At 39.6% G+C, this 15055-nt stretch overlaps 1 protein-coding gene across 6 annotated transcripts in view; it reads left to right on the top strand.

Annotated features, from left to right (window-relative positions):
• Positions 1-13371, top strand: part of LOC119893546 (transcription factor SOX-6-like) — a 110393-nt gene extending 97022 nt beyond the window's left edge. For 4 of the 6 annotated variants that reach the window (XM_038705773.1, XM_038705769.1, XM_038705771.1 and 1 more), the window contains 4 exons: positions 3115-3223; positions 4442-4612; positions 7390-7603; positions 10336-10684. In XM_038705773.1, coding sequence (XP_038561701.1) covers positions 3115-3223; positions 4442-4612; positions 7390-7603; positions 10336-10684 — 843 coding nt within the window. Of the gene's footprint in view, positions 1-3114; positions 3224-4441; positions 4613-7389; positions 7604-10335 lie in introns of all 6 variants that reach the window. The other 2 variants (XM_038705774.1, XM_038705770.1) reach the window with 1 other exon arrangement.
• Positions 13372-15055: the final 1684 nt, after the last annotated feature.

Raw genomic sequence — 15055 nt, 5'->3', positions numbered from 1 at the left:
AACTTGCAAAGTTTGACACAAAGTATTTAATAACCCTCACCCTTTGTTTATTGAACATGCACATTCCTCCCAGACTATGTTTTGCATACTTTAGTAAGTATTTATTCTTAACTTTTGTACAGTTTTGAAATTGACCAGATTTCTAAATTCTTAAGAGTCTCGAATTTAATGTGGCCCATTATAGAGAAATGTCTTTTGTCTGTTCCCTGTTGAATAATTTCAGTCGGCATGCTTGCAATTTCTATTGGTAGAGCAGAATAAGTCTAGAAGGCAAGAAATGGTTGTATAGAAGTTTACATTGGCTTTGATGGTGAATTTGGTCTTTGTAGGAAGTGAGCCTGTGAAACCAGCAGTTCAGACGGTTCCAAGTCTTGATTAAAGGTCGACGTAATGTTGCTGGATTTGAAATCTGAATGATATACATTATAATAATGTATACTACAAAGCTGAGTCTGGCACCTGCAAATAGACTGTTGAGTGTCTACTTCTTTGGGGTTGGAGCCTCAAGGGGGAGGGCTGGTGGTGGTGGTAGTGGGGTGTTAAGGTCTATGAATAGGAGGAATGGTGAAAAGCAGAATGAGGAGAGGAGAAAAAAACAGAACAGGGCTGACTGACAGCTCTATCAGCACACAGAAAAGTCTGTAGAAGGAAAGACAGAAAGAAAGATGAAGAAAATAGGACGAGAGAGGGAATGCCAGGAGGGGGACTAAGGAGGTTGCCAAACTTGATTGGTCCGGGAGGAGACAGTAAACGGTTGCGGGTCAGCTGGAGGCACGCCGTGCTGGCGGTAGGCGAGTTGTAACTGTGGTAATGAGCTCAATACGGTGTGGATAAAAAAACAGTGTTTGGAGCGTTACCCTAGCAACAGTAGAGAGACGCAAACGCCAAGAAGAGGAGAGACCAGGCGGAACAAAAAGAGTCGGGTGCCTCTTAAATTTAGAAATATACATTCAGCAGCAATATTGGGCTGTAGACCCAGTGGAAGCAATAGTGTGTTAAACATACTGTGTCGGCACAGATGTGATTTGTTTCTGTGGTACTTTAGTACACTTTTGTTTGCATGGATTCATTGTTTTCAACTGTATGCTGGTCTCCTCTTTCCGACTGGTTTTGTAATTAAATTTGAAATTTATCAATCTAAATCACCCACTTGGTTAAATTAATTGTTTCCCCTGCACATGTCCTTTATTGTGTTTAATTAATTAAGTTGTTGGTCAACTCTTCTTCTGCTTTGAAGTCAAGCGCCACTCTTTTTGCTCAAACTCAGACCTGGGTAAAATAACACACTGAACATTCAGATTAAGTCAGATAAAGATTTTTGTTTTTCTGAAAAATGTTTTTTCTTCACTGTAAATGCCTGAGCATCAGGACTTGAAAACCTCTGAAATAGACTGTTTTTAACAAGTTAATCTCTCTGTGATGAAGAATAAGAAGACAAATAAAGCATTAAGAGGACCACTATACAGTAGTATACACAATGAAAATTGAAAAAGAACGTCTGTTATGCAGCTCCAAAAGGCAGCAGTCCAGTATCAAACCAACAGGCACACAGGCCAAACCTATTTCAATCTTGACTAAACAAAGCAAAGACAACTCCTTATTGCATTTGCACTTTCAAGTAGACCAAAAGTAGACCAACCGCATGGAGTATTTGCAAATTTTGACCCAGGTCTGCTGTTAATCTGTATTTTGGATCAGTCTGCCTCTATTGATGCTGTCCTAGTCCATTTTCCAAAACCCTAATTCAACTGTGCATTAGTTTTCCATCAGCCTCCTCCCATTTACCAGGAACATTTATTCATCTCTAACTATCATGCTCTGAAGCACACCTAATAATGATACAGAGCATCTCAGCAAAATGTTGTAACGCAGTCATGTTTAGCGTCATTTTAAGAACTGCAGAATTAATCTGCGATAACTTTTAGTGTTAGAGCACCAAACGTTGACTTCTAGATGTCTGAAAGCATCAACACGAGCAATGCCCGCTTTCCCCCAGGCTATTGTTTAGGACTTCAAGCTTAAAAAGAACATTACAGTGGACTTGAGGCTTTCATTTTCCATTCCAGTCTTCTTCCTTTTGCTCTCTCTATCTCTCTGTCTCTCTCTCTTTCTGTCTTTTCTTTAGTCCTTTGTTAGGCGGTTGCTTCCTGCGGTGAGCATGGCACTGCCCAGGCACATGTTCTGTGGTGGGCCTGATTACAGTCCTGCCGTAGTGCTGACATTGGCCCGCGCAGACTCCTCGTCTATAAACACACACACACACACACACACGTACACATACACGCTGGCCCCTAAGTTCCACCAACTCTGCCAGCGGCTACCGCGGCATGACTTCACCCGGCAACCATTCCTTGCGTCAAACAAAATGCCTCTGTCACCAGAAAAAGGAGGAGAGTCGAGAGGGAAGGTGGAAGGGAGGGAAGGCCGGGGAGAAGAGTGGAGAGGGGAGGAGAGGAGGAATGGAGATGTGCGGTAGCTGTGCGGAGTGTTCTATGTTTTCCACCGCAGTTTGGGAGCGTGGTGGGGTAATTTTAGCTGGAAGGACCCAAGGCAAACTGCTTGTAGAAGTTATTTGTCTCAGAAGTGGAGTGGCAGGCAGAAGGCAGACTGATGGGAGGTTGGGGAAGACCCTGATGATTAGCATGGCCTTGAAGGGGCTATGACTTTTCTATTAGCTTGTCATATAACCACCATCATGACTCATTTCTCTCATAGTGAAGCTGCATCAAAATAAACTGCCCAGTTTCGGGGGCTGTGCTGGACGATCATCTATGCCAACTCAAGCCAGCAATTAGTTTTATTGTTTTTACCATCAAAGTCATCCCTAGTGAAACATGCCAGGCATACACATTGACTTGATCCAACATTAAATAATAATAATAATAAAGAGTTGAATAGGAATAGAAAACTTAAAAGCATTAATTTTTTGGCAGCTCGTGTCACATTTCTCATACTTCAGCATTGAAGGTCCAAGGGCAGAGTGTGTATAACTCCTAGAGGCAATTTGTGATATTGGGCAATATAAATAACAATGACTTGACATGCATGATGTCATGCTACATCATATTTGCAGCTTGCTTCAAATAACCCTTCATATTTTTTCTTGTGTTGCAGGAGCGGCTGCACTATGAGACGCTGAGCCAGCACCTGGGGAAGCTCGGGGAGGATGCTGGGAAGATGGTCCATCGAGTCATTGACCTGACAAGACCAGAAGATCTGGATGGTAAGATCTTTGCTGTTTTTTTGCCTTATTATTCTTCCCTTTCTTCTCATTTTCAAGCACCCTCCTTTTGGTTTGTTGAATTTGTTTAGTTTTGCCTTCTTTTCTGACTATTGCACTCCCCATTTTTGATTTATAATAATTCAGAACTATATGCAGATGCACAAAAGACATGATAGTACGTATAAGGCTAGAAGGATATAAAAGGAAGGAGTTGCTAGGGTTTTGAGAAGCAGAGTCTAGAAGCAGTCACATCCTGTTCAGACTAAATTGATACCAGTGACACTTCTGCCCACCTCTGTGGGCCTCACATATAAGAGGCCCTACTTCTGGGGGTCTTGCATCTCAGAACTCCACAATAAGGAAGAGGAAATCTTCTAGAAAGCCAGAACATGCAGGTACTCAGCAAAGACAAATATTTATTGTGCTCTTCAAAAGGCTCTGGTGAAGGACACCCTTAACAGATAAACAATGTGTTCAATGTCAACATTTTACGCTTGTGAATAATTTTACACTGTTATTATTTCTGCCAGTAAATGACAAGAGGATGAATTCCCCTCCTTTTTTCCACAAAGAGTGTTTGTGACACAAGATCCCACCCAGTACAAGTATGCAAACAAAAGCAGGCAAAGACAGGCAACAAGTCTGTTGTAGTTAATGGTCAATGAAGTTTACTGCAAATGAAAATTCTCACATTTTTAATGAATCATAATTAATTAACTTCATGTACTGTGTATTCCATGCAGTTAGCAGATACTGTTGCATAAAATACTAAAACCACAACCTTTTCTGAATGTAGTCTAATGACACTGACTTGGTGTTACAGTGTTTTTTTTCTCCCAACCCACCTGTTACTCATAAGGCACCACTGTTTATAGGCAATGAGGAGTTAAGGAGTGCTCATTGTGGTTTAGTTTAGAGTCAGAGGAGTAAACACAAGAGCATAGGCTTTGAGATACTATCAGGCGGAAGCAAACTGACTGTGGTGTGTATAGTTCATGTGTGTTTGTGTAAGCATGTTGAGGGCATCCCAGCAAGACCCCCGTCAGACATTTGTTATACGTTTGTTATACATCCTCTCCCAAGAAGGCAAGGGGGCCTTAGGGGTGAAGACACAAACAGGAAGGGCTCATCCTTATCGCTGCAATTGAAGTGTGAAAGTTGAAGATGAATGTGTCAATGACAGACATATAGAGAATGTCATTCCTTTGTATCACACAGGGAATAATATGACAGAGGCACGAGTGTTCAGAGAAGCGCGGGGCAGAAACAGCACGGAGCCCCACATCAAGAGGCCAATGAACGCCTTCATGGTGTGGGCCAAAGACGAACGGAGGAAGATCCTGCAAACCTTCCCTGACATGCACAACTCTAACATCAGTAAGATCCTAGGTGAGATTTTATAGATTCATTTTTGGCAGCAGAGAGAGTTAAATAGTAAACCTAACATTACTTTTCTGCTTCTGGTGGATTTCAATGATGCTTATCTCCTTCTGATAATGTAGTTGGGGTGAATTATTTTTGGTTTATTTTATTTTTATATATTGTATCAGTGTTTGTGTCAAATATTAGAGAAATGAAAAAATAAATAAATACAAAATACTAATAATACAAAAATTCAGACAATTATCTATATGAATTACCTCTTTGTAGTTACCTAGAAAGATGTGGGCAGCAAATCAGCAGCTTATTTGCATGTGCCCCTATTTTTATCTAGACCTACTCTTAAGCTGATGATACACAGAGCAACTTTTAGAGCAATGTTGCCATCAATGGGCAACCAAGACACAGGGCAACTAATTAGGGCAATGGACAGTTGGCAACAACCAGTCAGAGGCGCAAATCTATTGCCAGGGAAACACTGCAGCGATGAAAACTGAAGCTGTGACTGTTATCTTGGCTTCAGCAGTTCTTTTTGTTAAGGAAGTAACAAGTAAAGCACAAAACTCTGGTTAGTATGTGTCAGCTTTCAAAATGCTAGAAGTTTTTTGGGCTCTACAATGCGACCAATTTAGTCGCATATGCCCCTTAAAATAGATACCTGCGTACTGGAAAAATGATTTACAAGCGCAGTGTGGGAGTAAAGATTACTACAGTAATTCCCCCGCGCCCTGCCCGCCACTATCCGTTCAAAACATAGTTGGACTTACCACCAGCAACACCGGAAAAATCCCGGTGGATGAGGGGGCGATCTGTGGCCGCTTGAGCAGCTCGTTATATAAAACAAGAGGGATCAGCGTTTTCAAACACACACATGACAACTTACCGGCGTAAAAAGACGGCTCCACTGCCATTGAGATGCCGCCATCTTGTTTGATTTTTTTCTTCAATCGCCAAGCCTGTCACGTGATCGTCTGCTAGGATTCTGTTTGGAGGATCTAAAAACTTGCCCATGACAGAAGTGTGTTGCGCATTCTCTGTGGGAAAGTGCCTGATAAATATTGCTCGGCAACATTGCCCAGAAACATTACTCAAAAAGTTGTCCCATGTATAATCAGCTTTACTGGAAGCATTTTCTGAGCTGCTCTTGCCACCACTCATTTACTATAAACTGCAGCAATCATTTTCTTTTATATCACCTTTTGGATGGGTTGGGACATAAAATCAGACTGAAAATCAGTTTAAGCCAGTCTTTCTGTGTATTTTGTTGTGAAAATTAGTAAGAAATACAAAAATAATGACAATTATATGTTGTGCATGATGCACACACACACCTCATGAACAAAAAACTATTTGTGGCTACAAAAGTGGTGTTGCCTCCTCCCACTATCTTGTTCAAAGACAGAGAGCATATTTGACAGTTTTTAGGTTAGCATCTTCACTTATTAGGTTACCCTGCCACTATTTTCTACAGTTCACAGGTTTTCTTACCAGCAGGCTGCTGACTATGAGAAGGACTAGTGTGTTTTAAAAACGTGAAACACTTCACACACAGAGCTCCACTGTGTCAGCCAGACTAATGTGATGGATGCGAAAAGTCGCAGTGTTGATACTAACCTCCTTGACACAGATAGCCATTCACACGGTACTGAGCATAACGGTTGTTCGTGAAATGTTCTTAAGACCTCCACTGTCCACTGCAGGCCCCAGTGAGCTTGAGGGTCGCTGAATATAAATGCTCCTCCTGAGCAACATGAACAAATTGCTTTTTCTTAGGTGGGCCTGTGTTCCTGACTTGGAGCTTTGAATGAGTTATGATAAAGGGGTCTTTTGTGTTTGACAAAATTCTTCCTGCATTTATATGATGTATCATTTGTGCAAAAGTTCACTGAGAGAATCTAAATTTAAGTCCGATATTTTTTTTTTTAGTTAAATCACTTCATTAAAAGCCATGTTTACAGTCAAATATGAATAATATGATCCTGTTGGCAGGAAGCAGTCAGAAATTATTTCCCAGTAATTTGTCAAGCCACTGTGGCAATATAAGAACAAAAAGCAGAATTTAAAGTGTACTCTCCACTGTGTATGTGTCTAGGACTGCATGTGTACAATGCATGTCTCTCCAACATAATAACACAGCTGGACTTAAGGGAGTGGGTGGCAGGCTTAAAAAACTCCTCTCTGTTTCCTGTGTCACAAAAGTACAAGACTAGTTTGTGATAAACCTTGATAAACAGAGAAGCGAGACAGAGTGTGTATAATCAGTTGTCAGAGTGCTTCGCAGATGTGCTGCGTTCCTGCGGTAATGGCCCTGTCCACTTGTTCAGAAGGTCATTTTACCGGGGAAAATGAGAAGTACACAATGTATCATTCTTCTTGAGCCAAGAAGGAGCAGAGTGTAATCCACTCCTGATTTTAAACAGCCTCGTTGGTGAAAGATTCTATGGTGTCTGTTCACATGACAACGTCTAACCTTAAGAAACCATCAGAAATGCTGGTAATTGTAAATATATTACAGCGCTATATGACTCTTTTGTATGAATTAATCACTGATGCAGGGCTCATTACATTTATTTGATCACAAACTCTGTGCTCAACCAGTATTTTTGAAACAGTTTAGAAAAACATGTAAAAACCTTTTTTGTCACTGCCTAAAATTCTCATTTTTGTTACTCCCTCAAGTCTACAATGTTTTCTCACATACATATTTGTTGTATGACAAAGCTAAGTAAAAGAAAACCAAAAACTTTTATAATAGACAAAAATAAAATCTCATGCATTTGCTTCAGGCTCTCGCTGGAAATCCATGACCAACCAGGAGAAGCAGCCATACTATGAGGAGCAGGCCCGCTTAAGCAAGATCCATTTGGAGAAATATCCCAACTACAAGTACAAGCCACGGCCCAAGAGAACCTGCATCATCGACGGCAAGAAGCTGCGCATTGGAGAGTACAAGCAGATGATGCGGTCACGACGTCAGGAGATGAGGCAGTTCTTTGTAGGGTGAGTACCAGCGTTACTAGAAAAGTTGTCCCTGAACAATACAATTAGCTTTCTATCTAAAGCTCTGTGTTAGGACATTCAAATGGCAGTAATAGTGATTTTAAATATCTTTTTATTGTATTTGTACAATAAATTGTAGGGGTGGAGGTGGTGAAGAGATTCAGCCATTGTTGCCATCCTCATCTTTTACTCAGTACTGTTCAGGAGCCAGTTTTGTGTTGTTAAGGTCTCAAAGAAGATGTGTAGCTATGTTCAAACTCAAACTGACAGTTTACAATACAGTGACTGCACTCATAGAGCTTGCAATGGAATTATTTATGCTAAAACAACACTTTGTAATAATAAGGTATATTTTCATAGATAGCTTGTCCAACATACTTTTCTCTATCATTACATTAAATAAAATGTTAGGAGTTTCTTAGAATGTTTCTTAAGAGGGGTCACTGTGCATTGAAACGCAAGCCTTGACTCTGTGTCTCGCTCCAGAAGACTTTGACTAATTTAGTGCTGTGACCTTTCAGTTCCATTGAATCTATATTAAACATTTCGTCCTGCTAGCCACCATAGCTTGAATGTGTATATTACATTGCAATCAGAAGAGACTTCATCTGAGTGAACAAATAATCAATTTACATGTGCACAGAGAATATGGAAAATGTGAATAGCCTTTGACAATTAGACCCCATTGTGACATCATGGTATTTAAAGGGGGTGGTGAATCCGTTAAGTGGTATAGATCCCCTGATTGGAGTCTAGACACTGGTGGTGATGGGATGAAGAAAATGCTGAAGGTCTGAACTTCTGATGAGCTCGTTCTGGGCCTGGATATGATGAACTTGAAGTGAATGGGTTGGAGGAGGGTTACAGTGATTTCACACTGAAGTGACAGCTGACAGCAGCAGATTTAAAGTTTGACAGTGAGTGGCTGATGGAGATTGTGTCAAAATCTTTATGGTTTAACTGAAGAGTGAATGCCCATAGAAGCGGGAAGAGAGTGAGTGTATGAGCGAATGAAGCATAAAGATGGTCTTCCTGGTTCAATTTACGCTGAGCGTCATTTGTATTTTAGCAAAGAATGAGCTAGACAAAAGATAAAGCATCACTATGTAAACACCTAAAGCATTTGTTTATGTTTCATAAAGGAGTTTGGGGGCATTTCATTCAGATATCTCACAAGAAATTGCATTGATTCTTAGCACTATATAAATATAAAGTATTTTGTCTTAATGTGTCTCATTATGAATATAAAAGAAATATTCTTAACTACATCCATTTGATTGATTTGTGAAGTGACCATCAGGGTTTATGGACCATTCATGAAAGATTTCTTCTTGGAACCTCCTGGTTCTATCTGCAAATCCTGTTAAACATTCACTGAAGAGCATTATACTTTTTAGAGTGCAGCGAAGGGAAAAACAGTGGCATTGTCTTAATAGGAACCAGCCATGGATGTGTTTAAAGCCATCACAGTGGCTTGTGTTTGAAATGGATTTACCAGAGGCCACGGCATTGAATAGGAGCGATTTTTAATAGCTTGTCATTTATTAAATTAGGACAATGCTGGGCGCTTGCGGGCAGTGAAATTGGACACAGACAGACATAGTGGAATATGAAATGTAAGCATATGTTTGAAAGAGAACGAGAACGAGAGCAAGACGTCACGGGCTGAATGCCACATTTACTGTGTGTGGTCAAGCAAATGCAAAAAAAAAAAAGAAACGCTTATGATTCTCCAGGCCTGGACTTTCAATCAAACCTAAACCAAATAGCTACTGGGAGCCAGTACACAACCAGCGTTTAATGTGAAAATGAGTCTGTCAGAGCTCACAGCGGTAATTGTTTCAGGTAACAGAGGAGGGAAAACTGTTAGGTGAGAAAAGTGACAGCAATTTTCCTGCTTAATGTGGCTCATTTCAGGAGCCGGAGGGCCTGTTTGAGTGATGTGTATTTACCCTCATTCCATCTATATCTTAACAGGTTATTTAACCAATGCTGCTGTGAGCTGGCATGGAGAGCTCCATGTTATGACATGAATGGCAAGATAACAAGCTTTGCTGTTTAACTTAAGTGGCCTTAGAATTCATATTTTGTTCAAAGCAGTTGAATTTTGTTTAAAAAAATATGCAACCTGTTTCTTAGTCTTTTTAGCCATGCTCTACAATATCTTACAAAACTATTATGTGGATTACCATGCAATTTTGTACAGACATTCATGGTACAAAGAGGATGAATCCTACAGACTTTAATGAACCCTTGAATTTTCCTCTACTGCCACTATGAGGATGACATTTGTGGGTTTGCGTGGAAAGTCTCAACAACTATGGATTACCATGAAATTATGTACACACATTCGCATCCCTTCAGGATGAATTGTAGCCCCAAATTAATTAGCCCCAAGTACTTTGTGCTTATTATTTAATTAACAACTGTTATCATGCTAACACACTAAACTAAGATGGTCAACATGCAAAACATCATTAGCATTGTTAGTATTGTCAGTGTGAGCTTATTAGCAGGCTGACCTGAGCATTTAGCTCAAAACACAGCTGCTGCTAACATGGCTGACTCTTAGTCTAGTTTAATTTGATTTGATTTAATGTCTATTCTTTTCTATGAAATTTTATGTATTCATATTTCATGTTATGTTGCATATCAGAGTTGTTATTGTCTATTAATGAACTTCCGTTTAATATCTTACTTTTTTGACCCTTCTCTTCTTTGTTGTTTCTCAGGCCTCAGCCACCAATTCCTCTCGGCAACAGCCCAGGTGGTGTAGGCGTTTACCCAGGTGCCATAACAATGGCAACGACAGCCACACCATCCCCACACCTGACCTCAGACTGCTCCAGCAACTCAGCCAGCCCAGAACCCACCATCCCTGTCATTCAGAGCACGTACAGAGTGAAGTCTGAGCCTGGCGGCGGCGGAGGCAGCAATGGCAGTGGGGTTGGAGCCTTGGATCTGCCCAGTGACCCCACCAATGGAGACGATGACATGGACATGTATGAGGACTTTGAGGATGAACCCAAGTCAGACTATAGCAGTGACCACGAGACACGGGAGGCTGTCAGTGCCAACTGAGCGTGCTCAGGGTGTAAGTTGTAAAAAGAGAATAAAAAAACTCACTCTATACTCAGAAAAACTTTTTAAAAACAGTTTATTACAGAGACCTTCAGGCAAACTTTCATTGAGCATTGAGCATGGCCAGACAGGATTCAAACTCACTGAACATGCTCAGAAAGTTCTTGGACAGTATCTTGATGCATGTCCACTTGAAGAAGAGGACTGATGGGAAAAATGTGACCCAAGAAAACGGAATAGACATTCAGACATCCAACTCACAATGAACTACACTTTGACAATCTTAACAGGAGCAAATCAGAGTTAGACGAGAAAAGAAAAAATGAGAGAAAGAAGAAATGAGCGACGGACACATTGCTGTGTGGTTTGTAAAGAGCTTGCATGGATTTTGAAGTATCAGGAATTGGTCTTCAACAGCTATTTGGTCTTAAATGTTTAAGGAGTGATTTAGTTTTTATCATTATGTATTTACTTTTTCTTGTTTTTTCTCCTTTTTGTTTGTTGTTCTATAGACTTTTTCTGACAGGTCACTGCCTGTACAAACTCTGGACTGTCGGAACTTGAAATTTGAAAAGTTTTAATATAAATCCTAGCTATTGTAATCTTATAGTCTTACCTTTGTTTCTTATGAATACAGTGCATCTACATCTTTTTTTTCTGACAAACTGCTTACATTACATTACAGTTTTTTTTTTTTTAATATCCCAGCTCAGGTATGATGTGCCAGCTTGTGAATGTGTTTTTTTTTTGTTTTGTTTGTTTTCATACAAAAAGAGTGGTAGGACTTTTCAGACTGTCAATGAAATAAAGGGAGAAAAATCCCTTATATCACATTATTATTATTATTATTATTATTATTATTATTATTATATTATTATTAAGTAAGTAATTAAGTACCCAGGCATTGTACAGATTTACTTCAAATGTGCCAAACCTACATTCACATTCATTCGGGATGTTGTAGTCTTAACTTCCAATGCTGCAGAAAAGTCTTATACAATCAGCTTTTTCTATCTGATGAGTTCCTACTCTGTAACTGCTGGCTCCCCTCCTGGCCAATCACAGGAAAAGCTCAGGGAGGATGTTTTCATCACACTCGCTCAGTCACACACACACACACACACACACACACACACTTTGTGTCGCTCTCTGGCAGCCCCTCCAGCTTTGAGCTGTAGTTAAAGAGCAGCATTGAAGGCGTCTGTGCTTCAATTCCACTGCATTGGTGCTTTCATGAACCACGTTGCCCATAGTTCCTTGAGGCCAAACACTTAGCACATTGTGCAGGAAGTGCAGTACGGTGTAACCAAACGCCAACATTTATCATTTGAGTGTGTCCCTTTCAATCTGGCTAAAGGTATAGCATGACATTTTTGGCTTCATTTCTGCTTAGACACTTTAAGATATAATGAGTCTTAAAAGTGTTCCTATAGCGCTGTTCATTCAGCGTCATAGGAAAGGGGATGAGTAACCCCAAAATAAGCCTACTGTAGGAAAAGAGTTTCTAATATTCCTGATCCCTTCACTGTATTTTGAATTACGTTTTGAATCGGTACAAAGTGTACAAAATGTTACTATTTTTATTAGTCTGTTAATATTTGTAAATGTCTTCTCAGCATCATGTGGTAAAGATACACCAAACTTGTGTTTTAAAAAAAGAATTTATATAGTTGCAAAAAATGGGTTTAATAGATCTGTTATTTCAAAAAGGGTACCTTTTTCTACGTTGCATGTATATTTTGAAGACAAGTAAATTATTAAGAGAAGAATGGAGGAAATGAAAGGTGCATAATTCTCAGTCAGCTTCTCAGTCAACCACCCCAGTCAGAGCACACAAGTTTTTCCACAGTCTGAAGCGAGATGTTCCTCTTTCTTCTTGGTGCGGCCCAGTGGTCAGCACCATGCTGGGTGTGCTCGCTTTTTCCTCTATTTTACTCAGATGTCACATTCTTTCTCTGAAGACATATAATATTTTTCCTTTGTCTCTTTTCACCACATTTTGCAATTTTGAAGACGTTTCCATTTTCAACACCTGTGACCTCGGGTGATTTCTGGGTGCTCTGTTTAGCTGTTTGCTGTTTCACACGTCTTCTGACTCCACATTTCTCTTCATGACCATATATGGCGGTTTTTGCTTGGAAAAGCTTCACATGCTGGAACTGATCATTGGTTTTTGCTTGCATCACAGGATAAAAGCCTCATGCATAGACCTTTCTGTTTTTTTCATACACATCCTAAGCACTGGATATAAATTCTATGTTTTTTTAGTATTAACAAATGTGAAGTTGTTGTTTGATTTTCAACATGATAAATTAGAACAGTCAAAAGTCTCATGTTCGGACTCTATTACAAACCCCGTACATGCTAGGTAAGTAAATTGCCATTTCTTTAGAAGCATTTCATTTATTGAAGCAAGTTATGTTGCCGCAGCTCTAGTGCCGCCTAAAGGGGTCACATCACCTCTGATCTCTTTATAAAGGTAACCTCATGCTTTTGTCAGTTGTGACCTACAGAAGCAGAACATTAAGTTTGCTGGTCACACACATTTTGTGATGAGTATTGTATTTGAAATTCAATTGTGCGTTTTAACATTTCATTGTATTTATTAGCCAGCTTTGGCTCTAAAAAGTGTCAGTACAACTTGGTGAGAAAGACAATCAAAAAAATAAATAAATAAATCAAAAGTACAGACTTGAGATTTTCCTTACAAATCTGTCACTTCATCATTGTGTTGAATATTTTGTAAAACTGTTCATTTGCAGACAAGCACTCATACCTATTGTGTTCTGCATGTGAAACCACTGAGCACAAGTTACAGGTAGTACTGCATTCATTTTTATTTCCATTACTCTAAATAGTGCGCTTACTTTCCAGGGATCTAATAATTTCCAACACAAGGTTTTCTGTTTCCAAAGTTGAGCTATTCCACTTGGTCTTTATATTTTGGTGGCCCACTACAGTAAATGTAGCCTATTGTTCCATTGTGTGTGTGTGTGTGTGTGTGTGTGTGTGTGTGTGTGTGTGTGTGTGTGTGTGAGGTAACGCAACGCCACACATTCTGACAGTGCTGTGGTGTATACGCCACGGCGCCGGTGCTCACTGCAGCCAATCCCAGAATTTCAGAGAGAGAAACAGAGAGCTCAGCCATATGCAGCCACATCATAAATCTAATTGTAATTCCCAAATCAACTGCAGCGTCACCCTGCGAGGGGCGCCGGTAAGTTTGTCACACACTCCTTTGTGTGCATTTGTGTGTGTGTGCTGTAGTTTTTAGGGAGGGGAGTTTGAAATCATACTTGTGCTTTTGCCATGCTAATCTTGTTAAATAAGTCATCATAATTTACATTTCCTTTGCAGGATGAACATTTAAGTGTTTGCAAGTTGTCAGCTGTGTGAGTGTATGAAAACTTTCAGCGCCTTAACAAAGGTTTATTACAGTGTAGTCATAGTTTCATAGCTTGATACATGCACTCATATACTATACTATACTCTCTTAGCCAGCATGAAAAAAAATTCAAATGGACACAAGTCAATTGAAAAAGAATTTTTTGAATTTGTGTACATGGAGTATGAGAGCTGGGTGGGGATTGCTACGTCTAATTACGAGTCAGAAAAACTAACTGAGAGACTATTTTCTGTGGTAATTTAAATGATGTAGGTGGTAAGATCCGATTCAAACATGTATATGCATTTACCACATAAATAATACTCTGCTTAAATAATATCATATCATATATGGTTTTTCCCAAAAATGTTTTTATTAAAATATACTTCTTCTCCCTTCTTGAAATTTCACTTGCAAATTATCTGCTGGACACAAGATGTCTCCTACTTCAATGCAAAGTCCATTCTCAGTGTTTGTGCACTTTAGGCTTCAAGTTTTCACATCACACTCATGTAAGATGGATGACTTCCAAACTGGTTGTGATGTCACAAAATTGCTTTTACATATACGTCTTAAACTGAGATTGTGAGCACAAAGAAACTTTCCCCTTCAGTAGATGAATGTAAAAAAACCTCTGCACATACATCGTTCTTCACAGTCAAGGTCAAACATCCAAGGGAAGTAACAATAAACAAAACAAATTTTTGATTGGAGGGGAACTTTAAAGAAGACCCATATTTGGACTTCTAGTTATTTAACAAGACTTGTCCTTCTATGAGCTGGATTTGCAGCCAAAAGGATCAGCTGGATGGTTTATTAACCAAGAAACTTTAAAACTATATGTGAGAAAGTGTAGTAGTTACTGAAAACATCTGATCAAGACCAGAAAAACAGAAAAATGGATATTTAACAGTAAAGCTTAATGATGTGCTAGATTCCGTGCTAATTGTTCTTCTCAAGTGAGGAAGAAACTGACATAGTGATAA

This window comes from Micropterus salmoides, unplaced genomic scaffold, assembly GCF_014851395.1.
Source record: "Micropterus salmoides isolate LMB-PRFRI ecotype aquatic unplaced genomic scaffold, ASM1485139v1 Ms_hic_scaffold_8, whole genome shotgun sequence".
In the NCBI taxonomy this organism is placed as follows: domain Eukaryota; kingdom Metazoa; phylum Chordata; class Actinopteri; order Centrarchiformes; family Centrarchidae; genus Micropterus; species Micropterus salmoides.
The sequence above is the reverse complement of the archived record's forward strand: the minus strand, read 5'-3'. Positions and strand labels throughout refer to the sequence as shown.